This window comes from Populus euphratica, unplaced genomic scaffold (genome assembly GCF_000495115.2).
Source record: "Populus euphratica unplaced genomic scaffold, PopEup_1.0 scaffold129.1, whole genome shotgun sequence".
Classification (NCBI taxonomy): domain Eukaryota; kingdom Viridiplantae; phylum Streptophyta; class Magnoliopsida; order Malpighiales; family Salicaceae; genus Populus; species Populus euphratica.
In genome coordinates, this window is record NW_011499907.1 from 610,277 (window position 1) to 626,465 (window position 16,189).

Consider the following 16,189-nt stretch of genomic DNA (forward strand, 5'->3'; position numbering starts at 1 on the left):
GAGTCCTTTTTATAATTGATTTTATTTTTTATTTTATCTTTCAACATTTAGTTGAATGAGAATTAAACTTTATAATTTATTTTGATTTGTTTTTTATGAGATTATCTCGATCTTATGATATATATTTGACAGATTAACTTGAGTTAACTCGACTCAATTATTTAGTTGAATTTTATTTTAATTTGATCCTTTAATATTGAAATGATGAAGAATTAAGTTTAATAATATTTGTTTATTAATTTATTAGGGTCTCATAATTTAGATAATAAATTTAACAAGTTAACTTGAGTATATCCAAGTCAATATAATATATTAATTATTTCAATACTTTAAAAACATATCATCTTAATTTTTTTATATTAAAATATATTTTTATTAATTATTTAAATTCTTTTTAAATTTAATAAATCAACTTATGATAGCAATGCTCGTATAATCAACAAGAAATGGCACTTATGAGCCTGGACATGCTAGGCCTGCGTTGAATGGGTCTAATTGCAGCCTATATGCTTTTACTATTACAGCCTTTGTCTTCTTCACTTAACTCTTCACTTTTCTAAATGGAATCATGATTACGCATCACTTTTTGTGTACTTAGAAAACACTACTAGATTATTTACCCATGCTAATATTTAAATATAAAAAAATATTTAAATACTACTAATATATATTAATAAATAATTCTCAATACATCACAATAAAACATAATCAATTAATTAAAACTATGATTTTAAAGGAAAACAAATACGATGACTTCTACTAACAGATTAGATGGTGGTGCCATGAGAATTTTAGCTTTTGATTTAGTGGAACATATATATTTCATGCAGGAATCATATAAAAAATAATCCTCCAAAAAAGAAAAAGCCAGAAGTTTATTTATTTATCTATTCTTTTCTTATAAGAGCTGATTTATATTCTGTATCTAATAATGAAGCTCGAAGTTTCTAATCCTCAACACCATGTTTGGGGACAAACTAAATTAGGAAAAAAGTGGGAAGCAAGGGAAATCATTCTCTCTTGTTGTATTTGGATGAGAGAGAAGGGAAATAAAATAGGAAAAAAAAACTGTCTTTATTAAAAAATAAAAATGAGAAGGAAAAATTATCTAAAAAAACTAAAATTATTTTGAATTTTAATGCATTTTTGGTCCAATCATTTGATACATCATAAATTTATTTATGTGTTTCAAAAATATTTTTGAAAAATTTAAAAAAAATTAATTTTTTATTTACTTTAAATTAATATATTTTTAGTTTTTTCTAATTATTTTTGATGTGTTAAAATGAAAAATAATTTTTTAAAATAAAATAAAAATTATTAATATATATTTTGATACTAAAAATTATTTAAAAACAACTATAACCACATTGCTAAATAAATAAATTTAAATAAATAATAACTTTAATTTAAATAATACAAAGCTATTTTGATTGAATAATTCATTTGTTTTTTTAAATTTTTTAATGTGTTAATATTAAAAATAAATTTTAAAAATTAAAAATATTATTTTAATATATTTTTAAATTAAAACATTTTAAAAAATAGTATCCTTCAATCTATTCTTCTGTTTTTCCAGGTTCTGTTGGTCGTTTCTAACTGTTCGCATTTGGCAGACTAACCAACTTTTTTTTTAAATTTTTTAATACGTTAATATTAAAAATAAATTTTAAAAATTAAAAATATTATTTTAATATATTTTTAAATTAAAACATTTTAAAAAATAGTATCCTTCAATCTATTCTTCTGTTTTTCCAGGTTCTGTTGGTCGTTTCTAACTGTTCGCATTTGGCAGACTAACCAACTCATTAAATTAAAGACGACAGCTCCAAAGCTACAGTACAGAAGAAAATAGGCATATTTACAAATAGTCCTCAATATATATAGAAACTAACAAATTAGGCCCATCCCTTAAGTTTTTCCTAATATCAACCCTTTTTCGATTAACAAAGTAACATAATAAAGATGTCTGATCTACTCTCTTTTTTTTCTTATAATATAAATGAATCATATAATAATATCATAGCATTTCATCGACAATAGCGATTTTAATAACTTCAATACACTGGCAACAGAGCTGATGGGGACGAACTCGTGAGACCAAGGAATTAAAGGGAAAAGTCAGAAAAATTTAAGAGATTGGAGACTGATATGTCATAAATATATAAAACAGGGACTGATTCTTAATTACCGAAAAAAGGAAATGCTTATCTTATAAAAAGAAAAAGGACATGATCTGAGGTAACGTGACGTGTATGGCTGACAACAGATCAGACAAAAAACAAGTAACAGAAAATCACAAGACTCTCTCTTTCTCTCGCTCTGTCTCTGTCTGTAACCAGCGAATTTAGGACATAAATAAAAAGCAAAGGAAGGCCAGGAGACCTTATTCATAGGCAGTTGCATTTATGTTAGCGCTGAATATAATAACTTTTTTTTTTGAAAAAAAAAGCACTAAAAATAACCTATTTAGCAGTAATGGAAGAACTCCATCTTAACCTTTTCCTTTTCTTTTCTTTTCTTTTGTAAGGGTTTTTTCTTTTTTATTTTTTTAATACAATACATAATTGTTATCTATAAAGAGAGGAAGTAAAAGAGGAGTGGTGGTTTTGTTGACATTTCGACCCGGATCCGACATTGTCGGACCCACCTACCTCAATCACCCGCCGCCATTCCTTCTTGGAACCTCCCTCCCCTCCTTCTCTTTGTCCTCCAGTTCGTGGTCAGAGTGGCGAGGGAGATCGATTCTTTCTGCAAAACCAAGGCTTTATCTTCTATATATAGGTTGGTAATGTTCTACTTTCATCATCATCATCATCATCATCTCTTTTTAGTTGAATGATGACATGTTTTTCTTTAAAAAAGATTTTTTTTCTATGTGTGATGCATGGCATTGTGATTTACCTGGATTTTTCTAATCTGGGTTTTGTTCGAAATGATCATTCATCTGCAAAGGGATTTTCTTTTTTCCTTTTCTGTATTACAATGATTTTCTGTCTTTTTTTTTAATGTTATTTACGGGAAATTTGAAAATTTAATTGTGGATTTGGGGTTAAATCTTTTGTTTTTGTTATTTCCTTGTGATCATATTCATTTGGATTTTAATGATAATATATATTCACTTCGTTGTGCATTCTTCTTTATTTATTTTCGTGTGTATGCATTTCCATTTCACGTTATGACGTCAAACGTCAACCTTTCCATGATTTTCCTTCGATATGTTTTCTTCTGGTGTTGTACCTGTTTTGTCTTCTTTTACCTTATTTGATAGGGACCCCTTGCCATCTTTTTCTTACATTTACTTTAGCTCTCTCATTGCAGTTTCTGATTTGAAACTGAAACAAGTGCTTCTTTGAAATTGAAAAGATCTTTTTCTTTCTTAGATGGTTTGGAAGTTCTTAGGACATGGGTCAGATTATTTTATCCATCTTTTTATTTAATTCTGTCTTGCAGTTGCTAATCACCAGCTTGACTTGAGATTAGATGCTTGGACGCTAGGTTGTTTTACCAATTTAGGAGGTTGGTCTGAGATTATTGCTTGCAGAATATTTTGTGAGTTGTGATCATAATGGTTGCACAAATAATTTTCTCTAAAGTTTTGCTGAACTAATTAGTAGAATGATAATTAATTACACAATCTCCCTTTTTAATCAAAGCAGTTTTTTCCGCAGCCTGACTCCTTCATCTCTCAACAAATTTGATTGTATGCTTGTTTACATATGTTCACATACTGTACGTTGAGTTGCTAAAAGACTGTTGAGTGGGCTAGCACTGTGGCTGGATAATCAGCACTGCCTAGTTAAGAAATTGTAGGGAAAATGATTGTCTTAATAAGTCTTTTTTTTTGGCAAGCATGTGTTTTCAAACATCAGATTAGTCTTCAAGTTCCTGTTTATGGACTCGAATCTCTTGTGAATAATTTTTGCTACTGGCAGGATTGTATAATTAGGTAGCTAGAATGGGCAGCTGCGTATCAACACCACCAAAAAAGATTAAATTACATAAAAGGCGCCATCGCAAGGGCAGACATCTTGTGAAGATATCTAACACTGTCCAGGATGGAGGTAAGAAAAGGATTAGCGATGCCAGATGTGTGAAAGATTTTACTGTTAGTCAATTTGTTCATATGAATTTTGAGAATGGTGCAGCTACCAGGTGCAGAAAATCTGGAGTCTCCAATTCGACATTCCATCTCACCCAGTTGCAATGGCACCTCAGTCAAGTAGACTCTGATGGTACTTTTTTCCATCTCACTTTGTATCAAAAAATATGCTAATCATCCACTGTTTTGGCATACTTGATTCTGTTGGCCGATCTTGTTTTAGTCCCAAATGGGAAGCAGCCACCATGTCCTCGTCAAACTAATATGCCATTCTTGCACAAAATAAGAAGTCCAGTAGCCCACCACTTTTAATTGCTTGTAGACTATACTGGCAATGGCACACACTATGCTACGAATCAAATACTTCTGCTTTGACCAATTTGGTAGAGCTTTTTTTATGTAGAAATGGAATTCTTGGCCAATTTCTTATAAAACACAGTGTGATTTTGCAATGATTTCCTATCGTTTCTTCATAAGTTATATGCTTAAAATGGAAACAGCTGAAGTTCATTATACATGCATAAGCCCATCGAAATTCCCAGAAGATTTTAAGAACTGGTAGTCCAAATATTGTTCCTTATTGTTCTGTTTAGGCTAATCTTCAAACGTATGGATGATTCCCTTTCATCCTTGTTCAAATTGATCATCCTGCTGATATACACCCTGTTTAATTTAGAATTTTTAAATTTTGGGTACCTGGTGCCAGGTGAAATATTAGGAATTAATATTTTTATGCAGCAAGAGCAAATGTGAAAATAAGCTCTTGATTTAGTGTCATTCCTTTTGGTTTTGATATGCATGTTCTGGTTGCTGGAGTCAGATCTTGATGGTCACTGTTATAAAATGCATGTGTATTTACCTGTCTGGATTGATATCCATCTCAAAATTTGAAGTGAGCTTGAGATGGATGCTCTTCTGCATTTATTAATGTGAAATTATTGTATTTGTTTCTCAAAATATAGCCTGTTTAATCGTTGCGTTTTTTTTTAGGGATCCATTGATTATTGATGCATATGATAGATTGAAACTTACCAATTTTACCATCTATTCTTTCTTGTTCTGAATGTTTAACCCACTGGAACAATCTTTCAGACCATTGTATAAGATCATCACAACCTTTATTGTTGCCTCTGTAGTCCCAACAGGGTCCACAGACACCTGTACATACTTTTCTAACTGCTTAAGAACATGGCAATTGACTTTTAAGAGTTTTTGCTTGCAGTAATCCAAGAGGAACCATGGTTTGATACAGTCAGTATTCTGGAGTCAGATTCTGATGATGAATTCTGCAGTGTGCTTGGAGGTAGTGAGCACTGATATCTCTTTAACTGCTTTCATGAAATGGTACCCTCATTTAATGAAGATAAACAAGGGTGTTTTTATTAATGATGAAGTGATCTCAATCAAAAGCCCCCATCATGTTTTTTTCATTTAATCTCAACATATAAAACTGAGACAAAATCTAGCTTGCACTGATTTCTTCAGGACATAATGGTAATCTGTCGAAACGCCCTAGCTGGATGTATTTATAGATGTTTTATATTGACAAGTTGCTTGCCATGTCTCCCTTCATCAGTTGCGGTTTAACATGTAGAGTATGTGGTAAAGTAACTCCTGTTGTTGATGTTAATGTGAATGCTTGTTCACTAGTGTACATTAAATATATTTTTATTGCAGACCGCTTTTCATCAGTGGGTTCTACAACTGGGAACATCTCAAGCGGACAAGTGCTTCAATATGAAAGCTCTTCATGTTTTGTGGATGGCAGTTATAAGTATGAAGAATACCATGAAAGTTATATGAAAATAGATGGATCAAAAACAGGAAAAGATGAATACAAGGAATCCAAAGGATTTGCAGTTATTAGCGCTCAGGGTTATGATATTTCACATTTTAGTAAAGCTGATGAAATTCGGAGGAAGAAATTATTAAATAATTCCTACGGAAGCTTCAAAGGTCTAAAAGAGGATAGACGTGACTCTCAGGAGAATAACTTGAAGTCCGGTCGATCTCGATTGGTTCCTTCTGTAAGTTTCAATGACAAGATTTTATCTGCTTCAGCTCCAAAAGGGAAGCTAGCAGTTTTTAGGCTTTCTTTTAAGAGGAAATCAGGTGATGGAGAAGAAGCTAGTGAACACTGTAAGTGCTCAAGTTTTTGTTGCACAACTGAAATTCAGCATTTCTTTATCAACGTGTATTTCCATGATTTTCAAGCACCACGTCTCTCGTTGTCTAATTTTATTATCCTAATATAAAGATTGCATGAGTTTTCTCTCAGTCTATACATTTCTTTGAGTACAGTATTAAGCCTCAATTTTGGACTTTTCACTTTATTCGTGTTTTATCAAATGGGTAACTTTGCAAGACATTCAAGTTTATGTGCTTGTAAGTACATGGATCGCCGACATAGAACGTTAATCTTGTTGATATATATGTATTCAGGTCCATCAAAAAGATTCTTGTACTGTCCTAAAGCAGGATTTGTTATTCCACGTGCCACGGGAGAGAAGCCAACTGCAGGATGTTGGTCTGAGATTCCACCCTCAAATTTCAAACTTCGTGGCCTGACCTATTTCAAGTATGCCATCGACTTACTTTAATCGTCCTTGTTTGGTGGCCAGGCTATTGTTAGTAGTAGTTACTCTATACTTTGTTCTGTGATAGGCAATGATATAATTTTGGAATGATTTACAATGCAGAGATAAGCAGAAGTGCCCTGCTCCAATTCACTGTCCATACACTCCAATTGGTGTTGATGTATTTGTCTGCCCAAGAAAGATAAATCACATAGCTCAACAACTTGATCTTCCAAACTTAAAATCAGATGGGAAACTCCCTCCTATGTTAATAGTAAATATTCAGGTATATGTTTCTGATAAATCATGTTAATTGCTCAATGTATCCTCTGTGTCCTGCGAAATAAGCAATTACAATTTTGTTGACTCGTAAAGTCAGCAGTTTCTCATGTTGTATTGAACCTTCTTGATGCTTCGCAGATGCCAACCTATCCTGCTGCAATGTTCCTTGGTGATACTAATGGGGAAGGGATGAGTCTTGTACTGTACTTCAAGGTTTCTGAAAACTTGGAGAAAGACATTTCTTCTCAATATCAAGACAATATCAAGGTAAATCCGTTTTAGATTGTCTTTTTTTCACCAGCATGCTTTATTTCAGCTATATAAATCATAAGGTGTTCATCTTATACTAGCTTTTAAGGGTTTACTGTAAGAAGCTAACCTTTCGGTGCAAGTGTTATGTTTATTTTGGCTTCTTATGTCCCTTGATGTTGCAGATGCCAACTTGTTGCAGAACAAATCTAGGAGAAGTTTGTAGTTTGTTGTGTTTAGGGTTAGGGAGATGTAATCTCTTTCTTTTAATAGAACTCCACTTCCATTACGAAAAAATGAGAGAAAGCGAGCGAGAGAGCACTACTAATCATAGTGGAGACTTCATCTACACGATATGTTTGTCATCATATGTTGACTTTGCTTCAACAGGTTCCCGAATCCTATGCTCTTCAAATAATTTTTTAATGGGTGCTGACGGACCCTGGGATTCTGAGCTTTGTGTACATTATCTTGTTGATTAAGATGCACAACATCGAGTGGATTGCTAGCATTTTGGGACAGATCATTGAACTGTCATTAGATGTTGACTTTGCTTCAACAAGGTCTCAAATCCCAAGCCCTCAAATAATTTTATCTAGAAACAACCGCTCATCGAACATTTGGATTTAGACAACTTTCGTAGCATCATTTTGTTCTCCCAAAGGACTACGACATCAAGGGGAACCTACAACGTCATGGCATAATGACAATTAAAAGGGTGACTTCAAGTTCAGTGGGGCCTTTGGGTGATAATCATGGAGAGAGAAAAAAATGAGCATGCACAATATTCATATTGGGAAGAAACATCTGTTTTCCCTCAATTTCATTGTATGAGGAAATCACTATAATATTTCATCCAAAGAAATTCCAATGACTTCTTGAAAATACTCTTCATGCTGTTTTAGTTTGTCTTCCTGGGTTTCAACACACTCTGCGTTCTGTTATCTTTGGTTGCTATTGTGTTGGTTGACTGAAATTTTCTTTCAAATGTGACAGAAATTGATCGAGGATGAGATGGAAAAGGTCAGAGGTTTTGCAAAAGACTCAACTGTTCCATATAGAGAAAGGCTAAAGATCATGACTGGGTTGGTTAATCCTGAAGATCTCAATTTGAGTTCTACTGAAAGAAAGCTTGTTAATGCTTATAATGAAAAGCCAGTTCTTTCTCGTCCACAGCATGAATTTTTCAAGGTAAGGCACGGTTTAAATTATTTTTGGTCAGCCAAATGCCAAATTAGTTTGCAGGCGATCTGCTATGCTGTTGAAATTTCGTTGGATAATAACAGACTTGAGGTCTTCTTTCTCATATCTTGCTACAACAGACAGTAATTACTTACGTGTTTCTTTCTTCTCCTTTTGTTTCCACTGTGAAATATGCTAATATTCCATCCTAGTGATTATGTGATGTAGCTTTGATATGCAAGACTGAGGGAAAAGATTTATGACCATGCCCATCCTGTTGTTCATGCAGGGTCCTAATTACTTTGAGATTGATCTGGATATCCATCGCTTCAGCTACATATCAAGAAAGGGACTTGAATCATTTCGAGACCGTCTGAGGAATGGAATACTTGATCTGGGCCTAACTATCCAGGTGATCAATCTAACTTATCACATGCATTCTTTACTGCAGGACATTCAGGCTTGTCTGGCGTCAGTGTCTATCCGAGTTAAAGTTTCCTTATGCTAAACCTAAGATCACTACACAGATAGAATTAACCCCACCTTTATCACCTGAGCTAGCTGGTTCTACAAGGTTGCTTCCTATTTTTATTTTTGTCAATGTTCTGGGAACTTATTCTGTGCACAAGACGAGGATTAAGGAACTGGATAGTAAATCATTAAGCCTATATATACTTGATCAAGAGCACTCTCAAGCTCATTCTGGGGTCAACATTTGTCTTGTATTAACAGGCACAGAAACAAGAAGAACTTCCGGAGCAAGTGTTGTGCTGTCTGAGATTGAACAGAATTGATTTTGTGGATCGTGGTCAACTGCCGAGGCTTATGACCCTTGATGATGACTAATATGGATATATTCCTGCATATACCAATGCTCAATCATGGAAGGAGTTGAAACTCCTTTATCTCTAATAATGAAAAAGGTGAAATATGTTTATTACGTGATGCACAAGTAAATAATGAAAATACAAATGTTCTTGTAATAATTTTGTGTTTATATTTTTGGATAATCACGGTTCCAAAAATTTTGAATTTTTTTTTATGTTTTTGAATTGTTTGATATATTTATATTAAAAAATAAAATTTTAAAAATAAAAAAATATTATTTAGATATATTTTTGAGTGAAAAATTATTTTGAAAAGTAACCGTTGCTATATTATTAAACATATTTAACTTGATTAAAAAATATCTTTTATTATTATTGATCAAATAAAAAAACTTTTAAATGTTTATAAATGAATAACCAAATTATTAAGGAATAAAAATGATAATTCATGAAAAATATTTTATTAAAGTTGTGTTTTTGATAAACTTTGGTTATAATAACACAAGTAGTTTGATTCAATTAGAGATTATAATTCTCAATGCAAGTTTTCTTTAGAATATTTTTTTAAAAAAATAATATTCATAGTAAGAATTGTTGATCAATTTAAAACTAACAACTCCAAAAACCTTAACAAGTTTTGGGCAAAGTACATATTAATCCCCCAACTATCATCCAATTCTCAATTGGGTGTCCAAACAAAAACAAATTCCCAATTGAATCTTTGGCTAGGAGACATTACCCAATTCACCTTCTCTATAAAAGTTTTTGCCTTTATTATCAAAAGGACTCATTTCTGTCATTAATTTTAATTATGGTTTTTGTCGAGTAATGTTTGATAAATCAGGATTCAATTGAGAATTGCTTTTTCTTTTTTTTTACCAATTTGAGAATTATGTGATAGTTGGAGGACAAATCTATACTTTACCCCATTTTGTGAATTTTATTTTCTATTTTATTATTTTTCACTAAACATTATTAGATTCGTAATTAAGATTATCTGATTAATCAAGGTTAATTTAGATGAATTCAAAATAAATATATTTAATTTTTTTAAATCAAATAAATTAACTAAATCATGAATTATTCATCAACTTAACTTTAAATTCATTTTTTTTACACTCAGCTAGGCTAAAGGTCTTCGTGTCCAAGACACGTGTCAGCCACCGGATCACTTCAAGTATAATAATTGTGAATTTTCATAAATCTATTTGTTTTTTAATTTCCAAATAAATTTGTTTAAACAAAAAACCAAGAGAGAGAGCCTTGCTGGCGTTCCCGTACGGCACCTGCTCTCTCTCACGACGCCACGGGATATTTATTATATTCAAATAAAACGGCATGGATACAAGCGTAAATATATAAAGCGTATAGGGGCAAAAAAGAAGAATGAAAATTAGGGTTGCTCTGGTATAAATTGAAGAGCGATGGCGAGAGGGCAGGATCTAAATCACGCCCAAGGCCGAGCGCTTCCCTCTTTAGTTAGGGGTGGCGTGGTATTCCACGAGAGAGGTTTATCAATACATCGTGGCGCACGTCAGTGCGTTGGGCGCACAATAAGAAATAGGGAACTCCATGGCCGCTTTGCTGCTCTAGTCTTTGCAGTCAAGGCGAGGGTATTGTCCTACATCTTTTCTTCCTCTTTTTTTTCCTTCATATTCTTTTCCCATATTTTTTTTTGGTTTTTAATCTCGCACAGAAGATATTTTCCAGAGATTATTATTTGTCAAAGTATTATTTTTGTGTGTGTGATCGAAGAAAACTCCTCAACAAATAATGTTAATGATTATCGTTTTCACTTTTTAATATTACAAAATAATTAATTGGTTTTTGAGAGATATTAGGAAATTTATGGGTTTTTCTGTTCATAAAAATAATGAAAATCTGAAGTTTTTATCTTCCCGTTTTTATTTTTTTTAAGATTTTGTTAATAAAAATGGAAAAACTACAGTTTTATCTTCCCTTTTTTTTGTTTTTTTTTAAAGATTTTGTTAATAAAAATGGAAAAACTAAAAGCCGCAAGGTATGCATCCCCTAATACAGTCCCCGTGAGTGTTGTTTTAGTGCTTTTGATTTTTTATTTGAGTTAATAATGCACGATTTTATTGCAAAATTATTTCATAATATTAAAATGATATTTAAAAAAAAATATTTGTGACACTAGAACATTAAAATAATTTAAAAATATATTAATTTAAAAAAATTAAAAATTAAATTTTTTAAAAAATGTTTTTAAAATGAAAAAACAATCGGACTCTAAAACATGACGATATGTAAGAGCCGCATTCAGATGTGTTTTGGAGGGTGGTTTGCTCGTGTAGTGCTGTTGGGTAAAAAAAAAAAAAAAGAAGTTTCTGAAATTAAAAATAATAAACTTAAAGTTAATTTTTTTTTTTCAAATACAGTTGGATCTCAACTTAAAAAAAATGCATGAAAGAGTTTTATATTTATTAATAACATTAGTGTGCAATTCTTTATTTTTTTATTTTTGGTTATACAGCATAAAATTGTTGGATCACAATCATTCCATTATAATTTCCATTTGTGATGTGTATGAATATGCATTTTTTGTAAAACTTCTTATCTTTATATCTATACTCTAAAGTTATGTTGTTGAATTATGCAGTGACATAATTGAATTGTTTCTCCTGAATTGTTTGTTGTCCTTGATATCAAGAATTTTAGAAGTGATATTTCTTATTTTTATATAATTTTAAATATTTATATTCATTTGGGTATCAGCTTTGAACAATTATATTTTCCTGTAGAAGTATTAAGGAAAGTATAAGTAGTTTTGAAAATTTAGCATAAATATAACTTAATTTTAAATTATATTTAATTGCTATTATTTATTTATTTATTTATTTTTGGTTTTGGAAATTTTATTATTCAAATAAAGGATTAATAAAGGATTATCAATACAAGTTTTATAAATTTTAGAATCATAAAAACTTATATAATTATTAATTTTAGAGTTATCAAAGTTAAATTAACTATATTTATAATTATAAAAAAATAAAAAAAATAATTAATTCCAATCATTATGTTTTTTTCACAATATCACAATCCAAATGCCAACATATGTCATTGTAATTCTAAGCATGTGGTAGTTAAGCAAAAAGCTAAAAGCAACATTCAACGGTTGTTTAATGTAGTTAATTTCAACAAAATAGAAGCACTGTATAACAACATACACAATATTATTCCCAATATGGCCATATGATTATAACATATCAGCACCGAATTTTAAGCTAAAACAAAATATATGTTCTTACAATTATTTTCCAATAAGCTGTTAAGCTAAACCAGCTTCAATTATGTTTGTTATAACTTAATTTTAGATCCATTAAAGTGCTTTTATAACAAAATACATGATTTTTCTTTTTTTATTAAAAAAACCATAAAACTGAAAAAATTAAAATCCAAAATATTATTGAAAAAAGAAAATTAAAGTTGAAATGTAGATTTGATTAAAGTTAAAAGAATTAATTAAGTAATGATTTAATTAAATTTCTAATAGGTTAAAATATTTTATTTAAAAATTTAATTGAAAAGAAACTAGTTAAAAAGTCAAGTGGGTAAAGATTAGAAAAATTAATTAAATTTTTGCTTTGAGGATTTAATTAAAGATTTAATTGAAGAAAAAACAAATTTGAAGATTTAATTTAGATCAATTCATAAAGATTAGATGAATTTAAAACACAATTAAAACTTTAAAAACCTAAATTGATGCTATCATGGTTCATTTGAGATAAATTTAAAAATTAAAAACTAATTAAAAGTTAAATTGAAGAATTTTAAAATTAAAAAATTGTTTTCATATTAAAAAAAAAATTACTATAACATTCATACAATTATTAAGAATAAAAAAATTAAAAAGATATTAAAAAAACAAATATAATGAAAAAATAAAAAAAAAAAGAAAATTCTTACAGTAATTTCATTATAAGTGAAGTTGAGAAAATAAAAAAATATAAATTTATAAAATATGTTAATTAATAAAATAAAACCGAGAAGACAAAAGAAGAAGAAAGGAGAAGACTTACATGTGTTTGGAGGAGAGGAGAAGAGACAAAAAAGAAAAAGAAGGATGTTGATGTTTTTCACAAAAAAGAGAGAGAGAAGAAGAGGAAGAAAAAAAAAAAAAAAGAGATACCTCTTTTATGAAATTAGTGATTTAAGTGTTTTAATTGAGTTTTTTTAGTAAAGAATAATTAAATATTAGTATTTTTAACTATTTTATCAGTATTTTTTTATAACATTTAATTTAAATTTTCAATTTAATCATAATGTCTTAGAAACCTCCAAATATTATTGGTGAATTTTCAGTTCGTAATTGATTTTACTTGTAATATTTAATTTAAAATTTTAATTAAATAATTTTTTTTCAAAAATCCTCCAATATCACCAAAGACTTTTTCAATTTATCATTGATTCTTTTTGTAAAGAACAATAATTAACAATGTAACTAGAAAGTGAACAATTCTAGAAATTTTTAAAAAATACCAATAGATTTAATTTGTTAGTAATTCTATATGTAATTAACAACATGAACAATATAATTGAAAATTAAACTATCTCAAAGTTCTATGAAATATACTAACAAGGCTTATTCCGTATTGATATTTTATAGTTTCATTTCTCTCTTAAATATTAAATATAAATTTACAGATAGATTAATATCGTCGGTAATGTTATTTGTATAAATAATATATCATTCTACTTTTTAATTTTTTAAGTTTTTATTCCATTATATATTGATGAAATATTTATGTTAGTTTTTATCAATGAATATAGAGAGGGATATTCTATTGGTAAAATTCATTATAATCTATTAGAAAAAATATTTGATTTTTATTTTTATTTGTGTTTATTAATTTTCATAGTGGTATTATTTTTTTGTTTTGTGTTTTACAGTCGGGCCCAATACTAAAAGTTTAATGGTTTGGTGGGCCTGACAAGTAGCAGCGCAACTGAAACTAGCAGGCTGCCCAGGGCCATGTTCACGGTTTCCAGACTGCTCTTCTGCTTGCAAGACTTTTGGTACCGACAAGCCTGGTGCTCACTGGGGCTGAAATAGCCTTATTGTCTTAATAATAATAATAATAATAAGAAGAAGATGAATGTTGTTTAGAATTTCATTTTGAAATCCTGGTTTTAGATATTGTTTGTTGTTTGTCACTGTGTTTCAAAAGCTCTTTTAAAAAAATTTAAATTTTTTTTTATATAGTTTTGAATTAAAAGCTCTTTTGAAAAAATTTAAATTTTTTTTATATAGTTTTGAATTAATATGTTTTTGATGTTTTCAAATCATTTTGATGTGCTGATTTCAAAAATAATTTTTAAAAAATAAAAAAAATATTATTGACATATTTTTCTAAATAAAAAGTACTTTGAAAAGCAACAGCAACCACACTTCCAAACACGCTCTTATAATATTGTCTTTTCTAGAGAGGCTCTTGTAAGGTTTTTGGTGGCAGACTACCATAAAACGAAACTATTTTATAAAAAAATATTTTTATAATTTTTTTGTGTTGATTTTCTGTAAAATATTTTTGAGAGAGTATATCTGAATTTCAAGTTTTTTCTTTGTTAGAAAAAAAATCTAGTCAAGATTATTTTTATTGACATTGTGTTAAATAACAAATCATATCACAATTATAGTATTATATGGCAAAACGTATGTTAATTTACTAAATAAGATTAAGACAACCCTTTTAAAAATAAAAATAAGGCAAAGTACATATTAATCCCCCAACTATCATCCAATTCTCAATTGGGTGTCCAAACAAAAACAAATTCCCAATTGAATCTTTGGCTAGGAGACATTACCCAATTCACCTTCTCTATAAAAGTTTTTGCCTTTATTATCAAAAGGACTCATTTCTGTCATTAATTTTAATTATGGTTTTTGTCGAGTAATGTTTGATAAATCAGGATTCAATTGAGAATTGCTTTTTCTTTTTTTTTACCAATTTGAGAATTATGTGATAGTTGGAGGACAAATCTATACTTTACCCCATTTTGTGAATTTTATTTTCTATTTTATTATTTTTCACTAAACATTATTAGATTCGTAATTAAGATTATCTGATTAATCAAGGTTAATTTAGATGAATTCAAAATAAATATATTTAATTTTTTTAAATCAAATAAATTAACTAAATCATGAATTATTCATCAACTTAACTTTAAATTCATTTTTTTTACACTCAGCTAGGCTAAAGGTCTTCGTGTCCAAGACACGTGTCAGCCACCGGATCACTTCAAGTATAATAATTGTGAATTTTCATAAATCTATTTGTTTTTTAATTTCCAAATAAATTTGTTTAAACAAAAAACCAAGAGAGAGAGCCTTGCTGGCGTTCCCGTACGGCACCTGCTCTCTCTCACGACGCCACGGGATATTTATTATATTCAAATAAAACGGCATGGATACAAGCGTAAATATATAAAGCGTATAGGGGCAAAAAAGAAGAATGAAAATTAGGGTTGCTCTGGTATAAATTGAAGAGCGATGGCGAGAGGGCAGGATCTAAATCACGCCCAAGGCCGAGCGCTTCCCTCTTTAGTTAGGGGTGGCGTGGTATTCCACGAGAGAGGTTTATCAATACATCGTGGCGCACGTCAGTGCGTTGGGCGCACAATAAGAAATAGGGAACTCCATGGCCGCTTTGCTGCTCTAGTCTTTGCAGTCAAGGCGAGGGTATTGTCCTACATCTTTTCTTCCTCTTTTTTTCCTTCATATTCTTTACCCATATTTTTTTTTGGTTTTTAATCTCGCACAGAAGATATTTTCCAGAGATTATTATTTGTCAAAGTATTATTTTTGTGTGTGATCGAAGAAAACTCTTCAACAAATAATATTAATGATCATCGTTTTCACTTTTTAATATTACAAAATAATTAATTGGTTTTTGAGAGATATTAGGAAATTTATGGGTTTTTCTGTTCATAAAAATAATGAAAATCTG

At 29.9% G+C, this 16,189-nt stretch overlaps 1 protein-coding gene across 4 annotated transcripts; it reads left to right on the top strand.

The window, feature by feature from the left end:
- The first annotated feature begins 2,547 nt into the window (after nucleotides 1–2,547).
- Nucleotides 2,548–9,401, top strand: LOC105133483 (uncharacterized). 4 transcript variants are annotated; one of them, XM_011037507.1, is made up of 13 exons: nucleotides 2,548–2,784; nucleotides 3,454–3,519; nucleotides 3,660–3,809; nucleotides 3,936–4,064; nucleotides 4,149–4,235; nucleotides 5,325–5,405; nucleotides 5,780–6,241; nucleotides 6,545–6,680; nucleotides 6,802–6,964; nucleotides 7,099–7,227; nucleotides 8,206–8,400; nucleotides 8,681–8,803; nucleotides 9,124–9,401. In XM_011037507.1, exons 4-13 carry the CDS (start codon nucleotides 3,959–3,961, stop codon nucleotides 9,235–9,237), a joined length of 1,596 nt encoding a protein of 531 aa, XP_011035809.1. In that variant the 5' UTR covers nucleotides 2,548–2,784; nucleotides 3,454–3,519; nucleotides 3,660–3,809; nucleotides 3,936–3,958; the 3' UTR covers nucleotides 9,238–9,401. The 4 variants fall into 4 exon arrangements, with proteins under 4 accessions (XP_011035809.1, XP_011035808.1, XP_011035807.1 ...); XM_011037506.1 differs by lacking the exon at nucleotides 3,660–3,809; XM_011037505.1 differs by lacking the exons at nucleotides 3,454–3,519; nucleotides 3,660–3,809.
- Nucleotides 9,402–16,189: the final 6,788 nt, after the last annotated feature.